This window comes from Eublepharis macularius, chromosome 1 (genome assembly GCF_028583425.1).
Source record: "Eublepharis macularius isolate TG4126 chromosome 1, MPM_Emac_v1.0, whole genome shotgun sequence".
NCBI lineage: Eukaryota > Metazoa > Chordata > Lepidosauria > Squamata > Eublepharidae > Eublepharis > Eublepharis macularius.
This window is the reverse complement of record NC_072790.1, coordinates 99,742,467-99,763,528: the sequence shown is the minus strand read 5'-3', so window position 1 is coordinate 99,763,528 and position 21,062 is coordinate 99,742,467. Positions and strand designations below refer to the sequence as shown.

Genomic DNA, 21,062 nt, shown 5'->3' with positions numbered 1-21,062 from the left:
GAAACCCTAAACTTCTCATAACCTCCCTTTTCCCTAAATCACAGTGAAATAACTTAAGTCAATAAAGAGTAACAACACCTTGAGCAGTATCCAAAGAATCCTAAAGTCATCAATACCAAACATCCCTACTGACAAGCTCCCATGAAATAACAATGTTGTAACCAAAACAAAGTCTTGTTGGCTTCAAGACTTTGTCATGGCATAAGCTGAGATAAGCCAGATCCCGTCACTACTTGAAGGTGTCAAGGATCAGTGCTCTGGTGGAAAAGGTGCCCCTTGCACAGAGGGCAGGTTCAGTGGATGGATTTCTAGCATCCAACACTTTCTTGTTTTGTCTGATGTTTTATAATCTGACAGGATATTAAATAGTAGGAAAAATGGGATACAGCTTACATGAATGGATTTTGAGAAATTAATAGTGTACAGTAAAATTTGTCAAATATTCCATTATTATTTATGTTAAAGACAGATCGGGAAGACAAAATCTAAACATCTCTTGTAGAAAGCCTTTCAATAGTTCAAAAAATTGCCTACATACCTTGAGAGCTTTGGGCTGCTTTAAGGATAACTTATAAAGATCATCTGAAGCCAAATGTGTCCTCCTTATCACCAAATCTAGCGAAGGTCCCATATCTTCAAGTTCAATCCTTGGTATTTTGCAACCAGACTTCTTCAACAATACTCTTAAAGAAAAGGAAAAAAATAAACTGCTAGTATTTGAGCTGAAAATCTAGTACATGGGATTACCTGGCATTCAGAACCTGTCTTATGGCAATTCAGCACTAACTCAGTCCTGACCCCGTCCTAAGGAGGATGGACCATGTGCTTTACCTGAATGTTCAGCTAAACCTATTTTCTGCAATCCACAGCATTTCTGTTAGTATGAAATAAGCTCTCATTTCGTGGGCTTAACAGTGTTACTACAATTTTGAATAAGCCAGCATGCAAGTCTCATGCCATTACCAAGAAATAGCAATGGCTCTCGTGTTAACATTGCTGCACGTATTAAATAAATACAAGACACAGTGAAGGACTGCTGTAAAGATCATCCTCAGGTATAAAGTAGTGATGGGATTCTGCCCTATAGTACTGATTGCTAAGGTCATAAGTGGAGCCCTCCAGCACCACTGTATAGCTCCTGACATGTTTATCTATATGGTCCTGCTCTATTTTTCTTGAACACGACCTGCTTTGTCATAGTGCAAAACCCCTTTTACTTAACAACAGAACAATACATGGAGGACAGATCAGATTGCAACCTGCTATCACAAAACCACAACTTATCTTCCCTCAGTCACGCACATTTACGTGTATCTTGGTAGCAGAGTTGTAGAAATTTACTGTATCTGTTCTAGATTTATTCCAAAACCATGAACTTTAAAAGGGTTGTTCACAACCACTGGAACTACAGATAAAATTTAAGACAAATGCTTTGATTGGTTATGCTGAAAAATATTATGATTTAAATTAGAAACATTTTGAAATTTACGGAAGTTATAAGCTAGGTACCATACACAGGATGCTACATGACTTCACTCTGGTTATGTGTATAACCATTAGTGGGTAAAATTATTCTTTTATGGGCTGAATCCTGTAACATACTCTACTAGAATTGAACAAAAGCACTTCCTAATCTAATCCTCAGTAAGCATATTACAGCTGCATTGTGGCCAGAAACAAATGTTTCTAAAAGGTGTTCCAAGCAAACAGCAACAGAGACTTACTTGTAACTTCTCATATAGATTTTTTCATCTACAGCTGTGAAGTGAAGAACATGCTCTAAACCCGCCAAGCGGACACTGGGCACAGCAGGACCTCTGAAGAAATCTAAAAAGAGAACAGCAAGCACCATTTCTAGGTGACAACTACGATAAGGCAGGGTAGCATTTTTTAAAAAAATATGGTTCACTCTACCACAAGAGAAATGCATTTCTTTAAGTTTTGAGTGGGTAGCCATGTTGGTCTGCAGTAGAAGAAAAGAGGATGATTTGAGTCCAGTAACACTCTTAAAGTCAAACAAAATTTCCAGAGTATAAGCTTTTGAGTGTCAAAGCTTCCTTTGTCAGATACCGTTTTTTTTTTAAAGCTGTTGGCAACACAGGGAAATATTATACTCCCTAAAAAGGCCTCCTAAAAAGGCACCAGGCCTGAGATACAGTATCAGTGTCACTGGTTAAAGGGGGGGGGAGTTGCTACAGAAGAACACTCCCAGGCAAGAGGCAGAAAAAGGATGCACGTGGTTTCTGTACAGCAGGAAGTAAGGAAACCAAGCCTTGCTGGTGGCCAGAAACAGCTGGCTATGAAGACAAGCCAAAATGTGTGTAGCCCGGCAAAGAAGTATATTACGGAAAAAGGGTGTGTAAGTAATATGATCCTTGAACCATTATTCAAAATGTAACACAACAGAGGAGGATTAAAAATGGATATAGTGATACTTTACCCACTACTGTAATTTAAGATGTTAGCTACACACAACACACTCTTACTGCCAAAGTTGTCCAGCTCCTACCTATGAGGAAAGGCTTATCAGCTGGGGGAGCACGGAACTGGGGCTTCTCAGACGGGTGGTGGTGGTGGTGGTGTTTATTCTACTTTATTTATACCCTGCCTTTCTCCCCAGTGGGGATCCAAAGCAGCTCACACTGTTACCTTCTCCATTTTATCCTTGCAACACTGAGTGTGTGATGGGCCCAAGGTCTAGAGTGGGAATTCAAACCTGGGCCTCCCAGATCATAGTCCAACACTGTAACCACCCACAACATTGGCTCTCTACTAGTGACTAAGGCGACATTTATAGAGGTTGTGTGTTATGTGCCCTCAAGTTAGCTCCGACTTATGGCAACCCTATGAATGAAATGCCTCCAAAATGTCCTATCATTAACAGCCTTGCTCAGATCCTGTAAACTGAAGGACGTTGCTTCTTTTATTGAATCAAGCTATCTCGTTTTATGTCTTCCTCTTTTCCTACTGCCTTCCACTTTTCCTAGCATTATTGATTTTTCCAGAGAATCTTGTCTTCTCATGATGTGACCAAAGCACAATAGCCTTGGTTTTGTCATTTTAGCTTCTAGCAAGAATTCAGGCTTGGTTTGATCTAGAACCCACTTATTTGTCTTTTTGACTGTCCATGGTATCTGCAAAACTCTCCTCCAACACCACATTTCAAATTAATCCATTTTCTTCCTGTTAACTTTCTTCATTGTCCAACTTTTACATCCATACACTGTAATGAGGAATACCATCGTTTGGATTATCTTGATCTTGGTCGCTAGAGAGACATCTTTATCTTTAAGGATCTTTTCTAGTTCCTTCATGGCTGCTCTTCCCAATCTTATTCTGATTTCTTGGTAACACTTTCACTTTGGGTTGATGATTGACTCAAGGAATAGAAAATTTTGAACATTTTCGATTTCCTCATTATCAACTAAAATTGTGTAATTTCTCAGTAGTCATTACTTTTGTCTTCTTGATGCTCAGCTGTAATCCTGCTTTGGCGCTTTCTCTTTTAACTTTCATCAGTAGTCATTTCAGGTCCTCACTATTCTGCCAGTAATGTAGAATCTCAAATTGTAATGTTTCACTCCACCTTCTTTTAGATCTAATCTAACTTTCCTTATGACATACTCTACATAGAGGTTGAACAGGTAGGGAGATAATATGCATCCTTCTCTGACACTTTTGCCAATTGAAAATCATTCTGTTTCCCCATGTTCTGTCCTGACAGTAGCCTCTTGTCCAGAGTACAGGTTGCACATCAAAACAATCAGATGTTGTGGCATCCCTATTTCTTTTAACACTAACCACAGCTTTTCATGATTCACATAGTGAAAAGCTTTGCTGTAATCTATAAAATATAGACTGATTTTCTTCTGAAATTTCCTGATAGGTTTTATTAGCCATCGTAAATTATAGAGGGTACAGTGCATGATATGGAAAACAAGGAAGAGAGAAATTTTCTTCCTTTCCCAAGTTACCAAAATGAAGCTGGCCTGTTGAAGATTCAGGACAGACAAAAGAAAGCTGCCACATGCAACTTTCTGCTACAGGATGTACTGATAGCCAGTAGTTTAGATGGGATTAGACAAATCCATTGAGGATAAGTTCATCACTGATGGCTAAATGGAACTAACATGTTCAAAGGTACTAACTGCTGGGGAGTAGTGCAAAGGGGGAGGCTTTGATTTCTGTGCCTTTTTATGAGCCTTCTAGGGTATTTGTGGGAAATGAGATGGGGGATTAGATGGGCCCTTGCTCTGATCTAGCAGCATTCTTTTTATATTCATCATCCACAGAAGAGTAGCAAATGGTGACTTTACTGCATGAAGTTTCAATAGTAAAACTTCATGTATTATGATATATGAGTGTCAACTGGACTAGATGACCCTAAAGGTCCCTTCAAACCCTATGATTCTCTGCTCCTACCTTTAACACACTGTTTACAACTGCCTTTTTAAAAAAGCAGAATGTACGCCACATGCATTTGGCCATTAAAACCAAGTTATGGAAAATATCTTTATAGTCCACGTGCAAAGCATAGAATTAACTTCTGTTTCACTCTTTTTGCACTCCCAGATTATCATTTTTAAAAAATTAAAATTTCACAAAAGGTAGTATAGTAATTGGATTTCAGTTACACAGAAAAGTGAAACAATATCCAAGAGTCTCTTGTTTCAATGACCCCAATCATGGGAAACTGGTATTTAAATGCAACAGCTACTTTATGTTGATGCAGTAGTTTAAGATAAGCAGATGCTGAGACAGCAGCTAGGATAAGCAGATGGTAACCTTTCAGTATTGATTTTTTTGTTAACATTACCTTGATGTTCTGAAATACAAAACATTATTCATGTTATTAGGAATCTGTTACACACCGAGGTCATAAATGACTCCAAATACTACCTCTGCATAATCTTATTCCTGTACTACAAACAAGTAAATTGGTGTCTGTTTTCTAATAACTGCAGTCTGATTCTAATGCCAGACTAGTAGGCCTAATATCCCTAGTTGGTTTATAGCAACTGCAACTATACATTGGTACAAACTACATGACAAAGGTCACTTCTGGCATTGTAGAACATCAGTTCAACTCCTGCACCTATTTTCAAGGTATATCAAAGACAGACAGACTAAATGAAATGAGAGGTCTCTCAGGTACAAAGATGTCACAATGATGCTTGGTATGTATATTTTAAGACAATTCTTAGACTGCAGCATGACTCACTATACCTGTTTTGGTGGAGGGTGAAAAGATGCAAAATAATGCACTTTCCAAAGGCAGGCTCAGGAACACAAAGTTTTACTAGAAATTCCCTACAGGCATATATAGGTAGGTGGATTTCACTACAGCTTACACACAAGTATCCTGTGTATGGTATGGAGTTCAAGAAAGTGCAGCTCAAACATAGTTGGCTGCATATACAGGGACTCTGAGTCAACAGCTTCTGAAACAAGTCCTAATCATGCAAAGATGACTTCAAAGAACTCTAAATGAGGATGCATGAAATATTTTATGGGTAAGAACTGGAACACAATGCTTTCAGGGAGAAAAGGTTGGCTTTAGATACTAGTTAATTCTGACACTCATGTCATATCAGATCTGTAATGCAGTTTGCAGGTGAAACACATCCAAGAATTTCAACTGTTCTGTAGTTGAAACCATAGAAAGAATGTGGCCTTAAACCAGGGTGCAAGGCATGTTAATAAAAACAAGAAAAGTACTGGACAAAGTACAAAATGAACACACCAGGTTGACTTCTAGCTTCATTTTAAGATTTCTGAGTCAACTGTATTTTTCTTAGAATTCTTTGCTCAGCATTTCAGCCAAAGCAAGCTTCTTCAGGCAGCAATGATTTAGAAGGAAGCCAGAAACATGAAGTGCAAAAATACCAATCAATCTTATATGTTTGAACATCCCCTATTGCTGCATTACTGAATTTCCAATCAGAGAATGCAGACAAAAATATTTTTCTGACATTTTAGTGTCAGACTTCCTTATATTGTGGTAGAGATTCTACATGGGTAGCTTTTGAAGTGTTCTGTTCCTATGCTTTAATAAGTGAATGCTTAAAATGCTGCTCTTCCACCTCTTTCTCCCAAAAAGATCATTGTTCAGTTAAAATCCACACGGGGAACACCAATTCTTGCAAGGTCTCTCTGCTGTGGAACATCAGCCTCTTGAGGTTTTTCCCAGCTCCACCTCCAACAGCCCATTTGTTTTCCCACAATTTCTCACTCTTAAAGAACCAGCCTCACTGAGCTTTCTAAAATGTAAATGCTACAAATCAAAGGCATTTGTGGTGGTACCTTAGAGCACACTAACCACCTTCACACCTGAGCTCAGAACATTCAGCTGTGTCTGAATTCTAAATGCATTGCATTAAGCTCTCTTAAAATGGATGGGATGTACTTCCACATCACAGTTATGATGAAGGGAGTGGGATTCACACACAGGAACAGGTTGCCTTATATGATAAGGGTTACTGAAAGGAGAAAGTCCCAGCCTCTTCACCCCCACCCCATTAGTGCCTGCAGGTTCCTTGGTTGTTTGATTCCTTGGTTTTTCCTTGGTTGTTTGATTCATCCTGGGTTTGATTGCTCTTCGGATTTCATTTCTGGAGTAGCCATTTGCCTGAAGTGCATGGTTTAGATGATTAATTTCCTCATTGAGAAAGTGCGGCTCACATATCCGTCTTGCACGATCCACTAATGTTTTCATTATGCCCAAGGAAAAACAGTCTCCTACAGGAAAAGTGTTTTTGCCATATATCAAAGGAATTACTGATCAGATGGGAAAGCTTATGAAAAAGCATAACCTTCAAGCAGTATCCAGACCCACCCGAAAAATAAACAGATGCTACAATCAGCAAAAGACAGTAGAGACCCCCTCACCTCTGCAGGAGTATACCATATACCCTGCAGCTGTGGACAAGTTTACATCGGGACCACAAAGCGTAGCATCCAGACAAGAATAAAAGAACATGAAAGACACTGCGGACTTGGACAACCTGAAAAATCAGCAGTGGCTGAACATAGCCACCTCAAACAGGGCACAGTATCTTATTCCAGGACACCAAAATACTGGACAACACTTCCAACTACTTTGTCAGACTGCACAGGGAAGCCATTGAAATTCACAAGCATAAGCAAAACTTCAACAGGAAAGAAGAAACCTTAAGAATGAACAGAGCATGGTTTCCAGTTCTGAAAAACACCAGGCTAACAAAACACTCTATACCCGACAATAGCCCTGCAGAGAAGATTAGCACATCAAGCACCAATCCATATGCAAAAGAACCTCCTCAGGATACAGTGAAGCCTCCCGCCATTAGCATTCCACACCTTGGGAAACTCTTACAGGATGACTCAGCTCAACCCCACCCCTCCTGAGTAGATATAAATGACCTGCCAACATCTTCTCCACACTGTGACACTGAGAGATCTCTGTCTTTTGGTGCTACACCTCTGAAGATGCCAGCCACAGCTGCTGGCGAAACGTCAGGAACTACAATGCCAAGACCACGGCAATACAGCCCGGAAAACCCACAACAACCAGCGTTCTCCGGCCGTGAAAGCCTTCGACAAAACTGGAGGTTCATTCACAATATTCAATTGAAAATGAAGAAAATACATTAAAACACTGAATTAGTGCCAAGCAGCACTCAAAGTAAGAGAAAAATTTTCTCGGACAAAAACATGGCAATAGTAACTTCTATGCAGCCAGAATGCAATGCTAGCATATGAAAATGAAAAAGGAGAAGTGTTAACCTTTTTCTATATGTCACATACGGCACAGCTACAAGTTGCCTGACTATATATTCATAACATGCTCTTAAGCTTTAACATAAAGCAATTTAAAGAGAGCCCAATAAATTTTTGCAGTACTTCCATATGACTTCATTTCCCCAGACATGTGCTCAGTCACTGTAGTCACCTGACTCCCTCCAACTTCAACTTCTGTTTTTGGCTTAGATGTCAACAGAAATCTGGTTGTTTACCAAGAACACTGATGTCGTCAACCAAGCTCTGGTAACAGAGTCCATCTGACACTTGATATTCCCTGTGCTAAAGCAGAATGAGGTATTTACAAGGGCATTGACTCATTGTAAACTTTCTAGTGCCAAAGCTGGGACAAACCCAGTAGAAAACATTTTTTCACCAAAGTTTCCCAGTACATCAAACTGTAAAAAAGAAGTCCAGTGAACCTAACTGCATCAGCACATCACTCATTCATAAGTACCTCCTAAACTGCTTCCTTCACCATTTGTTTTGCTGTTACATTTTGCTTAATGAAATAAACTATCAAAACACCTGCCGTGTACTTGGCATACATTCAGTGACCTTATTGGGTTGCATATTTGGTTAGAACTCGCTTGACAAAATGAGGCTTCTACATAGTATAGTACCAGAGGAGTTAGCTGTGTTAGTCTGTAGTACCAACAAGTACAAATTACTCCAGAGGGACCACAAACAGTTATAACAGTTTTGTATATTTTTAAATTTTTCAAAGTGCTAAAGTGCAGTGTACTAATGAGTGTGCAACTAGTAAATATATAACAATATAACAATACAGTTAACAATGAACAACATCTACAAACCAGCACAATCAATGTATACAATAAATATAAAGTCATAATATACAGTATAAAGGTCCAGCCGGTGAAGAGTCACAAATATTCTTTCAATTTTAACAGGTGTTATTTTCACAAAAGCGACCAACAGTCAAATGAAGGAGAACTGGAGCTGAATGTAATTTCCAAGCAACCAGCCAGAGCTAAAGCTGAACGTTTCTTTCAACAAACAGCCGACGGGTCTTTGCTAGCGGATTCCCAATTCCAGTTTCATACATTCACTTCCTCACAGGCATAGTAGTTTCCAATACGCATAGAACTGAAACTTTAAGCTCCCTAGTCAGGTGGTGTTTTTGCAAAAAATGCTCCACTAACGGTGCTTCCATTACCCTGTTGCAAATGCGAGAAATATGCTCTTGCACTCGAGTTTTCAAAGGTTGCATGGTACTCCCAACATACAGTAAAGGGCAGCTACATTGAATAATATATACTATATTTGATGTCTTAGAAGTGGAAAAGGTTTTTGAATACATAGCCCTTCCTGTAGATGGATTTGTTATATCAGTCAATTTCACTATTAATTGGTAGGCGTTACAATCACCGCATGGAAACTACTATGCAAACTGATTGTATAAAGAGACTTTTACAGTTAGAAACACAGTGGATATATAGGCTCAACAGCTTGGTTCCTTATGGACTGAATAATGAAATAGTTTTTTCTTGTTATTTGTAATTGATGGACTTCATACTTAGCTTTGTAATTTGAGGCTGCTGTCTTTTTAAATGGATTGTCTTTTAAGTGGTGGGTGGACGGTAGCTTTCACGGCATTACTCCATCTGCTCTACCAACTGTGTGATAAATTAGAGTACAACCGGTGACCAGTGAGTATTTTATAATGATAAAATTGTTACACTTTGTAGTTAAGAAAGTATTGATAAAATCCTTGGCAATAATGTACATTTTTTATTGCAGTACATAAAAATAATGCCTGTGAGGAAGTGAATGTACGAAACAGGAATTGGGAATCTGCTAGCAAAGACCCGTCGGCTGTTTGTTGAAAGAAACATTCAGCTTTAGCTCTGGCCGGTTGCTTGGAAATTACATTCAGCTCCAGTTCTCCTTCATTTGACTGTTGGTCGCTTTTGTGAAAATAACACCTGTTAAAATTGAAAGAATATTTGTGACTCTTCACCGGCTGGACCTTTATACTGTATATTATGACTTTATATTTATTGTATACATTGATTGTGCTGGTTTGTAGATGTTGTTCATTGTTAACTGTATTGTTATATTGTTATATATTTACTAGTTGCACATTCATTAGTACACTGTACTTTAGCACTTTGAAAAATTTAAAAATATACAAAACTGTTTGTGATCCCTCTAGAGTAATTTGTAGTTGTTGGTATTCTGTTTCCGGGGCAGCCCTAATTGTTTTTGGTGTGTTAGTCTGTAGTAGCAAAATAGAAAAGAGTCCAGTAGCACCTTTAAGACAAACCAACTTTACTGTAGCATAAGCTTTCGAGAATCACAGTTCTCTTTGTCAGATGCATCTGACAAAGAGAACTGTGATTCTCAAAAGTTTATGCTACAGTAAAGTTGGTTAGTCTTAAAGGTGCTACTGGACTCTTTTCTACATAATATAGTAGTACAGTCACCAACCAGCAATGCCTGTCAGGCAGTAAAATTGCAATATGCAGACAAATTCTTCAAACAGGTCTCGCACTCATTTCTTAGAGCATCACTGGCTTTCTTGACCAAAATGAATGGCAAAGGTCAGGCTCTTCACACACGCATGAAAACATTCACAAAAATTCTAAAACTACTTTTGCAGAGATACCCAAATACAAAAAAAGGAGGAGGAATGGGGAGAAAGATCTCTTTTTAAAGATTCTATCTTTATGTGTGCGTGCGTTATGTGCTGTTAAGTCACAATCTACTTATGGCAACCCCAGCAAGGAGCTTTCAAGATAAGTGAGAAGCAAAGGTGGTTTGCCATTGTCTTCCTCTGCAGAGTGTTTTTTGGTGGTTCCCCATCCAAGAACCAACCCTGCTTAGCTTCCAAGATCTGAAAAGATCAGGCTATAAAATGTCACCTTCCCTGTCCTATCTTTGGAAGACCTGGATTAATGGGCGCACTTGAGTACAGCAGTTCCACTGGCCTGAATGAACATAGTATCTACCCCCCAAAATTAAAGGTCTGAAGCTAGAATGTGGCTTTCTCAGTACCAAGTTAACTTAGAGAAGACAGTAATTAGTTCGTGATTCAGAGTAACCAGAAGATGATTTGACACAACAAAACCAGCAATTTAATTCAGGGTATTACAGTTCTTGCCATAAATATTACAACAAAACAAACCTTCATTGGTCTTTCAAGACTTCAAAACTCTAACATTTTTATTTATTTATAACATTATATGCCACCCTGCCAGCCAAACAGGGCCCCCATATAAACAAACTCATACACACACAACCAAGGAGGAGGGTCAATAAGAGTTTCCTGGGGGTATGCTGAACAAACAAACAAACAAACGGTCTTCACCCACTGACAGAAGACAATGACAGAGGGAGACAGGTGACTCTCCCTGGGGAGAGTTCCGAAGTTTCAGTTCCATGACTGAGAATGCCCTTTCTCAGGTTGCTACCCATTTAGCTTCATATGGCGAGGGCACCAGAAGCAAGGCCTCCGAAGATGACCAGAGTTGATGAGTAGGCTCATCTGGGAGAAAGCGGTCCTTACGGTATGTTGGTCCCAAGTTGTATAGAGTTTTAAAGGTCAATCCCAGTGCCTTGAATTGGGTACGGAAACAAATCAGGAGCCAGTGTAGATGGAACAAGATTGGAGTGATATGGTCCCTATAACCCACTCCAGTCAACATCCTAGCCACAGCATTCTGTACCAATGGCAGCTTATGGACAGTCTTCAAGGGCAGCCCCACATAGAGCACACTAGAGTAATCTAATCTAGATGTTACCAGGACATGCACCACAGTGGCAGGATCTTTCCCACCTAGGAAGGGACACAGCTGGCTTACCAGCCAGAACTGATAAAAAGCGCCCCAGCTACTGCTGTCACTGTTTGTCCAACTATTTATATTATTTATAGTTTGCCTTTCCCAATAAGACTCAAGGCGGATTACATGGTATAAGAAAATATGATTAACAACTGGGCCATTCAATAAACAATGTAACAGGTATGCATTGCAGAAATTTGAAAAAGCAGCATAAAATTCAAATACGTGAATACGGAAGTGAAACACTGCTGAAACAAAACATAAGTAATTTGATATAGAGGATTTATAATGATATTTTTAGTCTGCATTTTCAGTCTTTACTATATTTTGCTGCATTCTGTTTCTTTGCTACTTTCTGTATCTTAATTTGGTTTCATTTTATTGTTGATTTATATTTGGGACATGTACTGCATGGTTATACTGGAAACTACCCTGACTACTCCTTGTAGAAGTATGGGATGGGATGAGATCTGGATAAAAATCATCCAGATAAATAAATGCTAACTGAAAGATAAACAAATGTAGCTACACAGAAATGCTTACCGATGAGTAGACTTTTTAATCTTCGATGGTCTTCACTTAAATCAAAGGCATCACCCGCAAATATCAACATGGGCTTTGTTCCTTCAGGACACTTGCTATTCTATTATACAAACATTGAAAAAAAATTAGTAGAAGGGGAGGGAAAGGCAGCAGGTTGGGCCACACCATGCAACAGTGGGAACAGGAATTTTATTTATTTATTAAAACATTTATACCCTGCCTTCCACAGGGTTCAACGCAGCTTACACGTTAAATATTTTAAAATCAAAATTAAATAAACCCCAAGTCTTTCTCCCCACCCTTAAAACGATGCCTGCTATTCACGTTCACATAGCGTTGCTGTGTACAATCAAAAGTCTATTTAATGCAATCATAACAGTTCCATCTGGAGGCACAATATTATTTGATCAAAGGAGATCATTATTGGGGGAAGGGTTGTTGAAATGCACCTTGCACAATACTTGTATAAATCAAGGCAGGATACAGTCAATATGACTTAGCTCAAGGGCTCTTTGCAATGATTTCCTTGGGTTTCCACTTGCACAAGAGCTCTTGAACAAATGGGAGTGTTCTGGGGATCTAACCCATCATCTGGGGTTAGATCTGGGGATCCTGGAAAACAGGAGTCACTAATGCAAGTGGCAAAGGGGCATTCTGAAGGGACTAGGAGCAGCACTAACAGCATAGGCTTAAGGCACACTTGGATAGTAAGTCTTTTTATTATGGCCCACAAGCCATACAAGGACACCTGGACGGAACCTAGAGGGCCTGCATTCCTGCCTACCCCTATGTAATGCTGTTGGATGCTCCTGGGCTCAGAGGGCAAGGAAAGACCACACCAGAAATCCAAAGGGTGGTGGCTTCATAGACAGCCATAGATGATACTAATACAAAAGGATCCATTGAGAATTTTTTTGTTGGGGAAAAACAACTACATTGATTTCTATTTCTGTGCTGCATTGCCAAAATTGAGGCCACTTACAGACAATATATTCAACAATTAAGATATTATAGGGATAGCTAACCCTTTGGCTGCAATTAGTGCCTACTGCGACAAGTGTTGCCAACATCTGGATGAAAGCCTGTCCAATTCAGTGCTACGGGCTATTTGCTGAGCTGCACTCATTTGGCTTACACAGCTAATGGACTGGTAATTCATTCACAAGAATGCAAACACCCATTAGCTGGGCTGCCACCGACGCTTAAGAAATAATATCATAGATGGTACGCACACCCAACCAAGATGTGAATGCTTATTTGCCTATTACCCTGAGCTACTCCCCGCACCCCCTGCTAAAACCTAACTCTAATTATTCTTTTTATATTCAAGGACAAATTAAAGGCTGAGGGGAACATAAAAAGAAAACCACCAGTGAAACAAGGAGCTCACAATGCACTTCACTCATGTTCCAGCCAAAGGAAAGAACAATTAATCAGTTCTCTCCGGTAGCATAAATAATATGTGAAGGGGAATTTGTAAGAAATGACCTGAGGCAGGTCATTTTTGTGGTTCAAAAAAAGTCTAATTCACTGACCGCAATTATACCAATAAAAAATCTGATCATCATGATTAGGCAGAACTAAAGCTATAGCTCCCATCAGACTTGATCCGGCAGCAAGTTTTACACCTGCCCAAATGCCTTTGTAAACCTTGATGCTGCTATGTCCCATATGACACTAGTTGCTTCCACGTGAGTTTTTTTAAAAACCTCACAGATTGCAAGGGAACACAGAAGTGTAAACACAGGGAAGAGCCCTAATTGTGCAATTTTTTTGTCTGCTTTGCTGGATCAGGGCCAAGTTTTCACCAGTGTTCCTGGTTTATGTAATACTTTACTGCTGAGAAGGTGCTGGTTATTTCTGCTTGCATTTCTTTTTAAACAGCAGGTTATAAATTAAGCCAAAACTATTAACATACATAAGATTTTTAAAGAGGGGAAACAATTCCTTTACTGCAAAGTTTCCTTTTCCTGGTTGTCTGTTCTGAAGTAGGGACTCTGAGCAACTAGAAAGCTGTCTGACACATTCCTACTCCACAATCAAACAAGGTGCAGTTCTTACGGTAGCAGTAAGGGCTGCAAGCTGCACCAGGGACTCATTTAATTCATTGCTCCCCTATGAAAAAAATCCCTTCCTTTAGAAAACCAGCTGCTTTGGGAAAAGCGACAGTGTAGTCTTCTCCCCAACAGGTTGTAGGAGTTGTACTCTTGTAGAAGAGCTTTAACTGTGACTGCTTCTACCTGCATTGCAAGTGGTATTATCCAGGCACATATCAGGAAGAGGTAAGCCTTCGTCATAAGTACTGCTAAAAAGGCAAATTGAGCTTTGCTGCGACGTTCTCACCAAGTTTTAATTCTGACTTCTAAAATTTTGAAATAAAAGACCTTGCATCTTACTTTCAAACCAAAAGTTAAAAAATACACTCAATGTTAAGTATTAATTCTTGTCTTGTACTTAATTCAACAGCTCTGGAATGGATCCAAAACACTGCTCAGTATGGGACTCTCCTCGCCACATACACACCAGCTGCAACACATCGAACACTAAAACTCTGCTCTTAAGAACAGTGCGAGTGAAGAAGGGGGGGGGATGGGCAACAACTGCCTTCCCCTCCTCTGCTAATGGAAAGTACCATTCCAGTGGTGGATCTGACCCTCTGTCAATACCAGTAAGAGCAAATTAGGACTGTTTTTTAAAATTTTAAGAAGCAGAAATATTTCTATTATTGACCAATTTCTATGATATTTATAAAGTAGAGCACACAGCACATACAGGAGGCAAATGTATACATTTCTTTCCAATGCCTAATGACAATTTTGGTGACAAAACCCCAAACCTCTCATTTCAGCAAATGAACTGCTAATAATAAACTAGCCGATGTTATTTAAAAACAGCTTACCTTGATATCTCTGAGACGCACAAACTTCTCAATGCCCAGCTCAACCATATCCAGAATATGATAATCATACATACGACCTATCAAAGTAAATTAAATGTGGTCCTTGGTAAGGAGTGTTCAGGACATACTTGCATTTTGGAGAATGATGCGTAACAGAATTACAGCTAATGTGCATAACCACCCCCAGTACATGTAAATACCATAATTTTCATGCATCAGGTCAATGTCAGCAACGAGTTAATTATTTGCAACTGACTAGCTTCCTCTTTTATTGTAGCAGATGAGCCACATACACGAAGGTCCTTATTTGAAGGGAAAAAGCAGGGTAATGTTTTAAATAAATAAGAAGGGATTCTTAGCATTAGAAATTTGAGCATGAGCATACTAGCGAGGCTGGCAGTTAAATTTTCATTCGCCTTAATCAAATTGCTAGTTCAGCCTCAAACTTCCCAGAATGTTGTTGCAATGGTGAACTGGTATAAAAGCAATTTACACATGAGGAGTGATAAGAAAAAGGTAACAAGAAAGTACAATAGTTCCTCTCATCACAAGCCAAACCTGTTTATCAAACATGATTAAGTGCTGTGCTTGCATATTTATGGAATGATAACAAGATACGCTTAGAAAGACGCAATCTGAAAACCTAAGTCTGGTTTCTGATCCTTTCAAGTACACTGCCAAATACTTTCCCCCAAGATTTGTTCATCAGAGGTGAGTGGGGGAAACTAAGCTGAAATTCTCAGGATTTCACGTGGCTATCAGCCACATGTTTCTCACTCCTGTTTTTGATGCATCACTTCCTTCTAACTCATAAAAAATAAACATATTACCTATTGTCAAATTATTAGGTCTCTTCTTATTATGTGATCCAAACAGGAATAGAGAACAGTCTGATTTCTTGGAAAAAAATTCCTATTAATTAAAAAGAGAGACTGTTTAGAAACATGCTGAAGAACAATACAATAGCTAACCTTCAATGCTGAACTACTTAGCAGCTTTCAACTTTGCCAACAGAGAAAACTACATCGCCTGTTTATTCCCAGATTAAAGCTAATTGACTCTGTTGAGAAATTAAGACCTTGTTTTATTTATGAAAGTGTGGCCAACATGGATCACACAATCCAGAGAACCAGCCAATCAGCCATGAACATCCACTGGGGCTCTGGACTTCAGTTCCTTGAACTTGGGGTGGGGGTGGGGGGAGGATTTCAAAAGCAGTTGTGATACAGCAGAGGAAAAGTCAGGTCAAGGTCAGCTAAATTCATCTGTAACTACAGTTCAGTAAACTCAGTCAAGGGCCCGCCATATAGACATTCTATGCATTCCTGTCATGTTTCAATGTAGTTGCTATACAAGTTGGCCCATGTACAAGTACATTTAGCATACCAGTGATGTTCTTGTCTTGGCAAATGATTGCTGGCCTGCTAATCCACATGGTAAATGCCATTTAAAGTTGAAAAGGCTTATATGGAATGCCTGTGTCATGTCTGTTTCAGTCCTAAGTGGCAAACCTCACTGCTGTGTTTTTAAATACAGACTTATTTCTACATATAAATTATTATAAGACAATTAAAATCTTTTACAAGTCTAATCACAAGCCCATCCTAAAGAACTGTAAAAATATGGGCCAGGATCCCAAGAGGCACATGCGTAAAGCATTTCCCGATGCAAAGAGAATGCATATTTTTCTATCAGCGGCATCCCCTCTATCAGCAACCCCTCACAGGGTGCTGCTCTGGAGGGCATCTGGGGAAGAATACTACTAGATGATTAAGCTTAAAAGCCCCTAAAGCATGTGCCATTACTGGCCTCAACCCACAGAAGTATCACGACCCAATCAAGATCAGTCCTCATAAAATTCTGTACAGTCTAGTGCTGTCAGTATTCTCCAAAACCTGCATTCAGACTTCCACTACTGTTCTCCAGGTAACATCAAGTACAAACACAAACTCCAGCTTCCACTGGTATCACTGATGATAAAACTGAGCACTGGGCTGCCTACACTTTCTTTATGTTACGAAATAGATTTACCTGAGCAGTTAAATCAAAAAAGGTTTGGAGAATTTCAATTAACTTTTATTATGTCTGGCAGGAGATTGTTTGGTAGGAGAAGGGGTAGGGTTGACTTTTGTTACAAGCCTGAGTTACAATGATGGTACCAGCCATAAATCAAGGTAAGGAAATTACATACTGCTCTTTTTGTGCTCATAATTCCTGTGGGGCCCATGGGCAGCTCATTATCAATGTGATTCCATGGAAATACTTCTTATTGTATAGCCTCTAATCAACGTATTTAATTTGTCTACCCTGGCTAGAATGCACATAAGCCTATTTGCCATGCCACCACAAGTTAGGCAATATTTTATCTGAAGGAAAATGAAGCTAGAGGATCCTGTCTCCTCTACAACAGCTCTACCTAGAGGCAAAGCAGTACACTGTAGCCAATTTAATCTGGCAGAAAGAAACCAACAAATTGCCAAAGGAATTCCTTGACTCAACTACATTAATTTTAACAGAATCCCAATATTCATCTACTAGTATACTTCACTCCATATGTTATAGGATATTTCTCCTTTGATTCTTATTTTCTTGGTCTACTTTCATGCAAACAAGGCCACTCGTTTGCAGTAAAGTACACAAGGATTTTTTACATTCATTAATGTTTTGCTAAGTAAATATTGTGTATGTTTTATTTCTTTAAATTGATGTGGGGTTTTGAATGTAGGTTTGCTATGATTTAAAATGCAGGCCTCTAAGGTAAGAAGGATGGGGGCTGGATGGGTGAATTTCACGTATTATGACTGGACAGTAGCTGTATCCTAGGGGACTGAGTGAACTGCAGTTTGAGAGTTGTTCTGAGGGAAAATGTGTCATAATCCCCTCTGACCAGACCAGTGACTCTGACCCAGAAGGCTCAAAAGAAGAGCCTGAGGAGCAGGGCACCAGAGGCCCGGGAGGACCTGATGCTACAGAAGCACCTGCTGACAATACTCCACCTGCACCAGAGGCAGCCCTGCCACAGCCTGCAAGTGAGCCCTCACTGCCAACCCCTGAGATAACCATTAGGCCTCTACCAGACAAGACATGGACCCAGGCCTGCAGCCCCCCAGGATCCTCTTCTACTCCACAGGCATAGGAACCAGGCTCAGACACCACAGAGGAGGCGAACTGCCCGGCTAGCTGGCAATCATCGAGAGTGGTAATTCCTTGCAGGATCCTGACCAGAGCCCAGCCCAGCCCAGCCTCAAGAGCCTCAGTACTTGCCAGCAGATGTAGCCCAGCCAGATTACTGCTCAGGCTATTTAGGTTGATGCTTGACAAGGCTGCACTGTTGGATCAAACAGTCCATTAGGCACAAGCCCTGTGCTCCAGCTCCAAACATCCAGCTCCAGGTGTAGGCCCATTGCTGCTCTGCACTCCTCAGTCTAGCCAGCCAAACAGATGGCCCTACTCCAAACGAGTTTAGACCATGCCAGCATGCAGAGCACAAGACAGAGAGGAAGAAGAGAGGTGCTGAAGGCTGAGAGAATTTGGAGTGGAGGTTATGGTATTAACCTAAATGGCAACTGAGGGAAATAAGTCTTTGACACTAAGTCTGTTTAGAAAATTAGAAGAAGCCCTGTACCTGTCTTGCAACCAAGAAAATAGTAGTCTTAATGAAACCATTATTCTTTTGAACCACCTTGAAACCATTACACATATATACTTCTAAATAAATTATTTCTGTTTCAGTAAAATGTCTATTTCATTTAGTATAAAGGATCCCTTTTTACTTCGAAACCACACCCACACGCTGACCGTTCTTTCATTCTACCAAATATAACTAAGCCTTCCTATTCTTTGGGTTAAACTGAGAGATCTAAGATGAGAGCCTTTGGTGACAGTGAAAATCATTTGGGAACATTAAGGAAGCCAGAAAAGCAGCACAATACAGGTTATTTCAGAACAACACAGGGGGGACCCGTTATAAGTATTACACTCCAGGGGACAAAATAAGAGGGCTAAAATGCTACACTCACCAATGATGTTGGATCTTCAAAGGGTCTTGAAATATTTTTTCTGAAGAAAAGACGACAATTTAATTTTCTCCCCTCCAATTTCTAGCACAACATGACTGCAAGCTTTACTTCGTAATTTTAGAAATGCTGTATTGAAAAGACCTGTTTCACTTGCCAGCATAATGCTAATTCAATGCTATGACTGGCCAACAGCTAGTCTAGTCTACCATACAGCCTTCAACAGTGGCTAACTAGATGTTTCTAAGAAGGCCTTAAGCAGGGCAAAATGGATGCCTCCATCTCCTGTTGTAAGCCCCCAATACTGCCAGTTTACATGGGGGCTTCATTTCAATCATAGTCCCTAGGCATCCTGTATGAAAATATCTAATCCATTTTAAAGCTACCCAAGCTATCCTGGCTAGTCATTACCACATCCTATATCAGTAAATCTGATAAGTTATTTACACATTATATACCAAGTATTGGCCAAGGACCAGAGCATCAAACCATACCACAACACTCAAAACACACTAATAGTTATAGGTTTCATATCTCTGTGATATAAATAGCTCTGCTCAATAAAATAAAAGATCTTATGCCATTGCAACTGCAAGGGTGGCAACATTCTGACAGACATCTGGATTGCCAAACTGGAAAGTTTTTTATGGGGATTCAGCATTCCTGGTGATAATCCTTTTGATATGTCTTGATACAGATGTTACATGCAAGCCGCTTGAATGGAACAAGTAAATCATACAGTCTATCTTAACTACAGCCCTGATCTGCCCAGGCTGACCCAATCTCACCAGATTTCAGAAGCTAAGCAGGGCTGGCCCAGAGTTGTATTTGGATAGGAAACCATCAAGGGAGTCCAGGGGTGCTACGCAGAGGCATGCAATGGCAATGTCTCTTGTGTTGCAAACCCTATGCGATCACCATGTCGATTGTGACTTGACAGTACTTTCCACCTTAACTACATATATTTAAGGCTATATAATGCTTTCTTTAACCTCAGTTATCAAGGATGCTTTTTTTAAAGGACAGCTATTTGGAAATTTAAGCGTTTCTGGAAGTAATCCCATGCAGATGTACTCAGAAATAAGCCCCATTTTAGACAATGAGGCTTAGTTCCAGGAGAGTGTTTTTAGAACCGCAGCCTCAGTCATGAAGGACCACAAACTCCTGCACAAACACTAACCTACTCTGTGGTCGTCTTCTGAGGCCCTGTTGCAGATACTCCTGCTTTCAGAGGATAGACAGGTGGCAACCCAAGAGAATGCCTTCTTGGTCATGGCACCAAGATTATAGTACTCTCTCCAAGGTTTGTCCCATACCATCACCTGCCAGGGGACAAAGACTTTTTGTTTGCCTAGTATTCCCTTTATCCCTCATTTCTGCCTTGTGTGTTGACCTGCTGTTTGGAGTTTTATACACATTTTTAGCGCTGATTTTAACAATGTATTTTTTCATGTCTGTTCTACTTGATAGCTGCCTTGGTGACTCTGACTGAGCAGAAAGGTGGGATTATAGATATTGTAAATAAATGAATATAAATGAAAGAAAATGATCTTGAAGCTGGGGGCCAGCTAGGATTACCCCAGCAGAGATAAATTGTTTTGGAGTCTCCCAGAGAAGTTTGCACTCAGCTGTATGAGCCTTCTCACTTACTGCTTCTCTCTGCTCTGAAGTAAAAGAAGGTGCTGAGATCTTCCTTGTTGGTCACTTTTCTAAAATATTATTTCAGAGGGCTTTTTCAGTCTGATCGGTTGGTTTCGAGGCATGTTCTGCCAAGATTTTGTTACATGTGTTGATGGTTATTGTTTTATGTTGATTGCTTCACTGTGAAATTTTACTTCAGTTTTGTAAGCCACCCTGAATTTGCTTTAAATAAATAAATAGAGAGATCTAGGAGAACTAGTGGCTAAATCCTGGTAAGCGTTCATATGTTCCATTTTTTCTGAACAGCCAATTTCAATCCAAACAGATCAAAATAATATTTCTAATCAGAGTAACCCAAAGTTTAACATATCCTTCTTCTGT

General features: G+C 39.8%; 1 protein-coding gene across 3 annotated transcripts in view; it reads right to left on the bottom strand.

The window, feature by feature from the left end:
- The window catches only part of RPF2 (ribosome production factor 2 homolog), a 32,836-nt gene that overhangs the window by 4,366 nt on the left and 7,408 nt on the right, over nucleotides 1-21,062 (bottom strand). For all 3 annotated transcript variants that reach the window (XM_054996839.1, XM_054996848.1, XM_054996856.1), the window contains 6 exons: nucleotides 19,044-19,083; nucleotides 15,855-15,936; nucleotides 15,025-15,101; nucleotides 12,126-12,225; nucleotides 1,725-1,827; nucleotides 539-683 (listed from right to left, as the gene is read on the bottom strand). In XM_054996839.1, coding sequence (XP_054852814.1) covers nucleotides 539-683; nucleotides 1,725-1,827; nucleotides 12,126-12,225; nucleotides 15,025-15,101; nucleotides 15,855-15,936; nucleotides 19,044-19,083 — 547 coding nt within the window. The remainder of the gene's footprint in view (nucleotides 1-538; nucleotides 684-1,724; nucleotides 1,828-12,125; nucleotides 12,226-15,024; nucleotides 15,102-15,854; nucleotides 15,937-19,043; nucleotides 19,084-21,062) is intronic.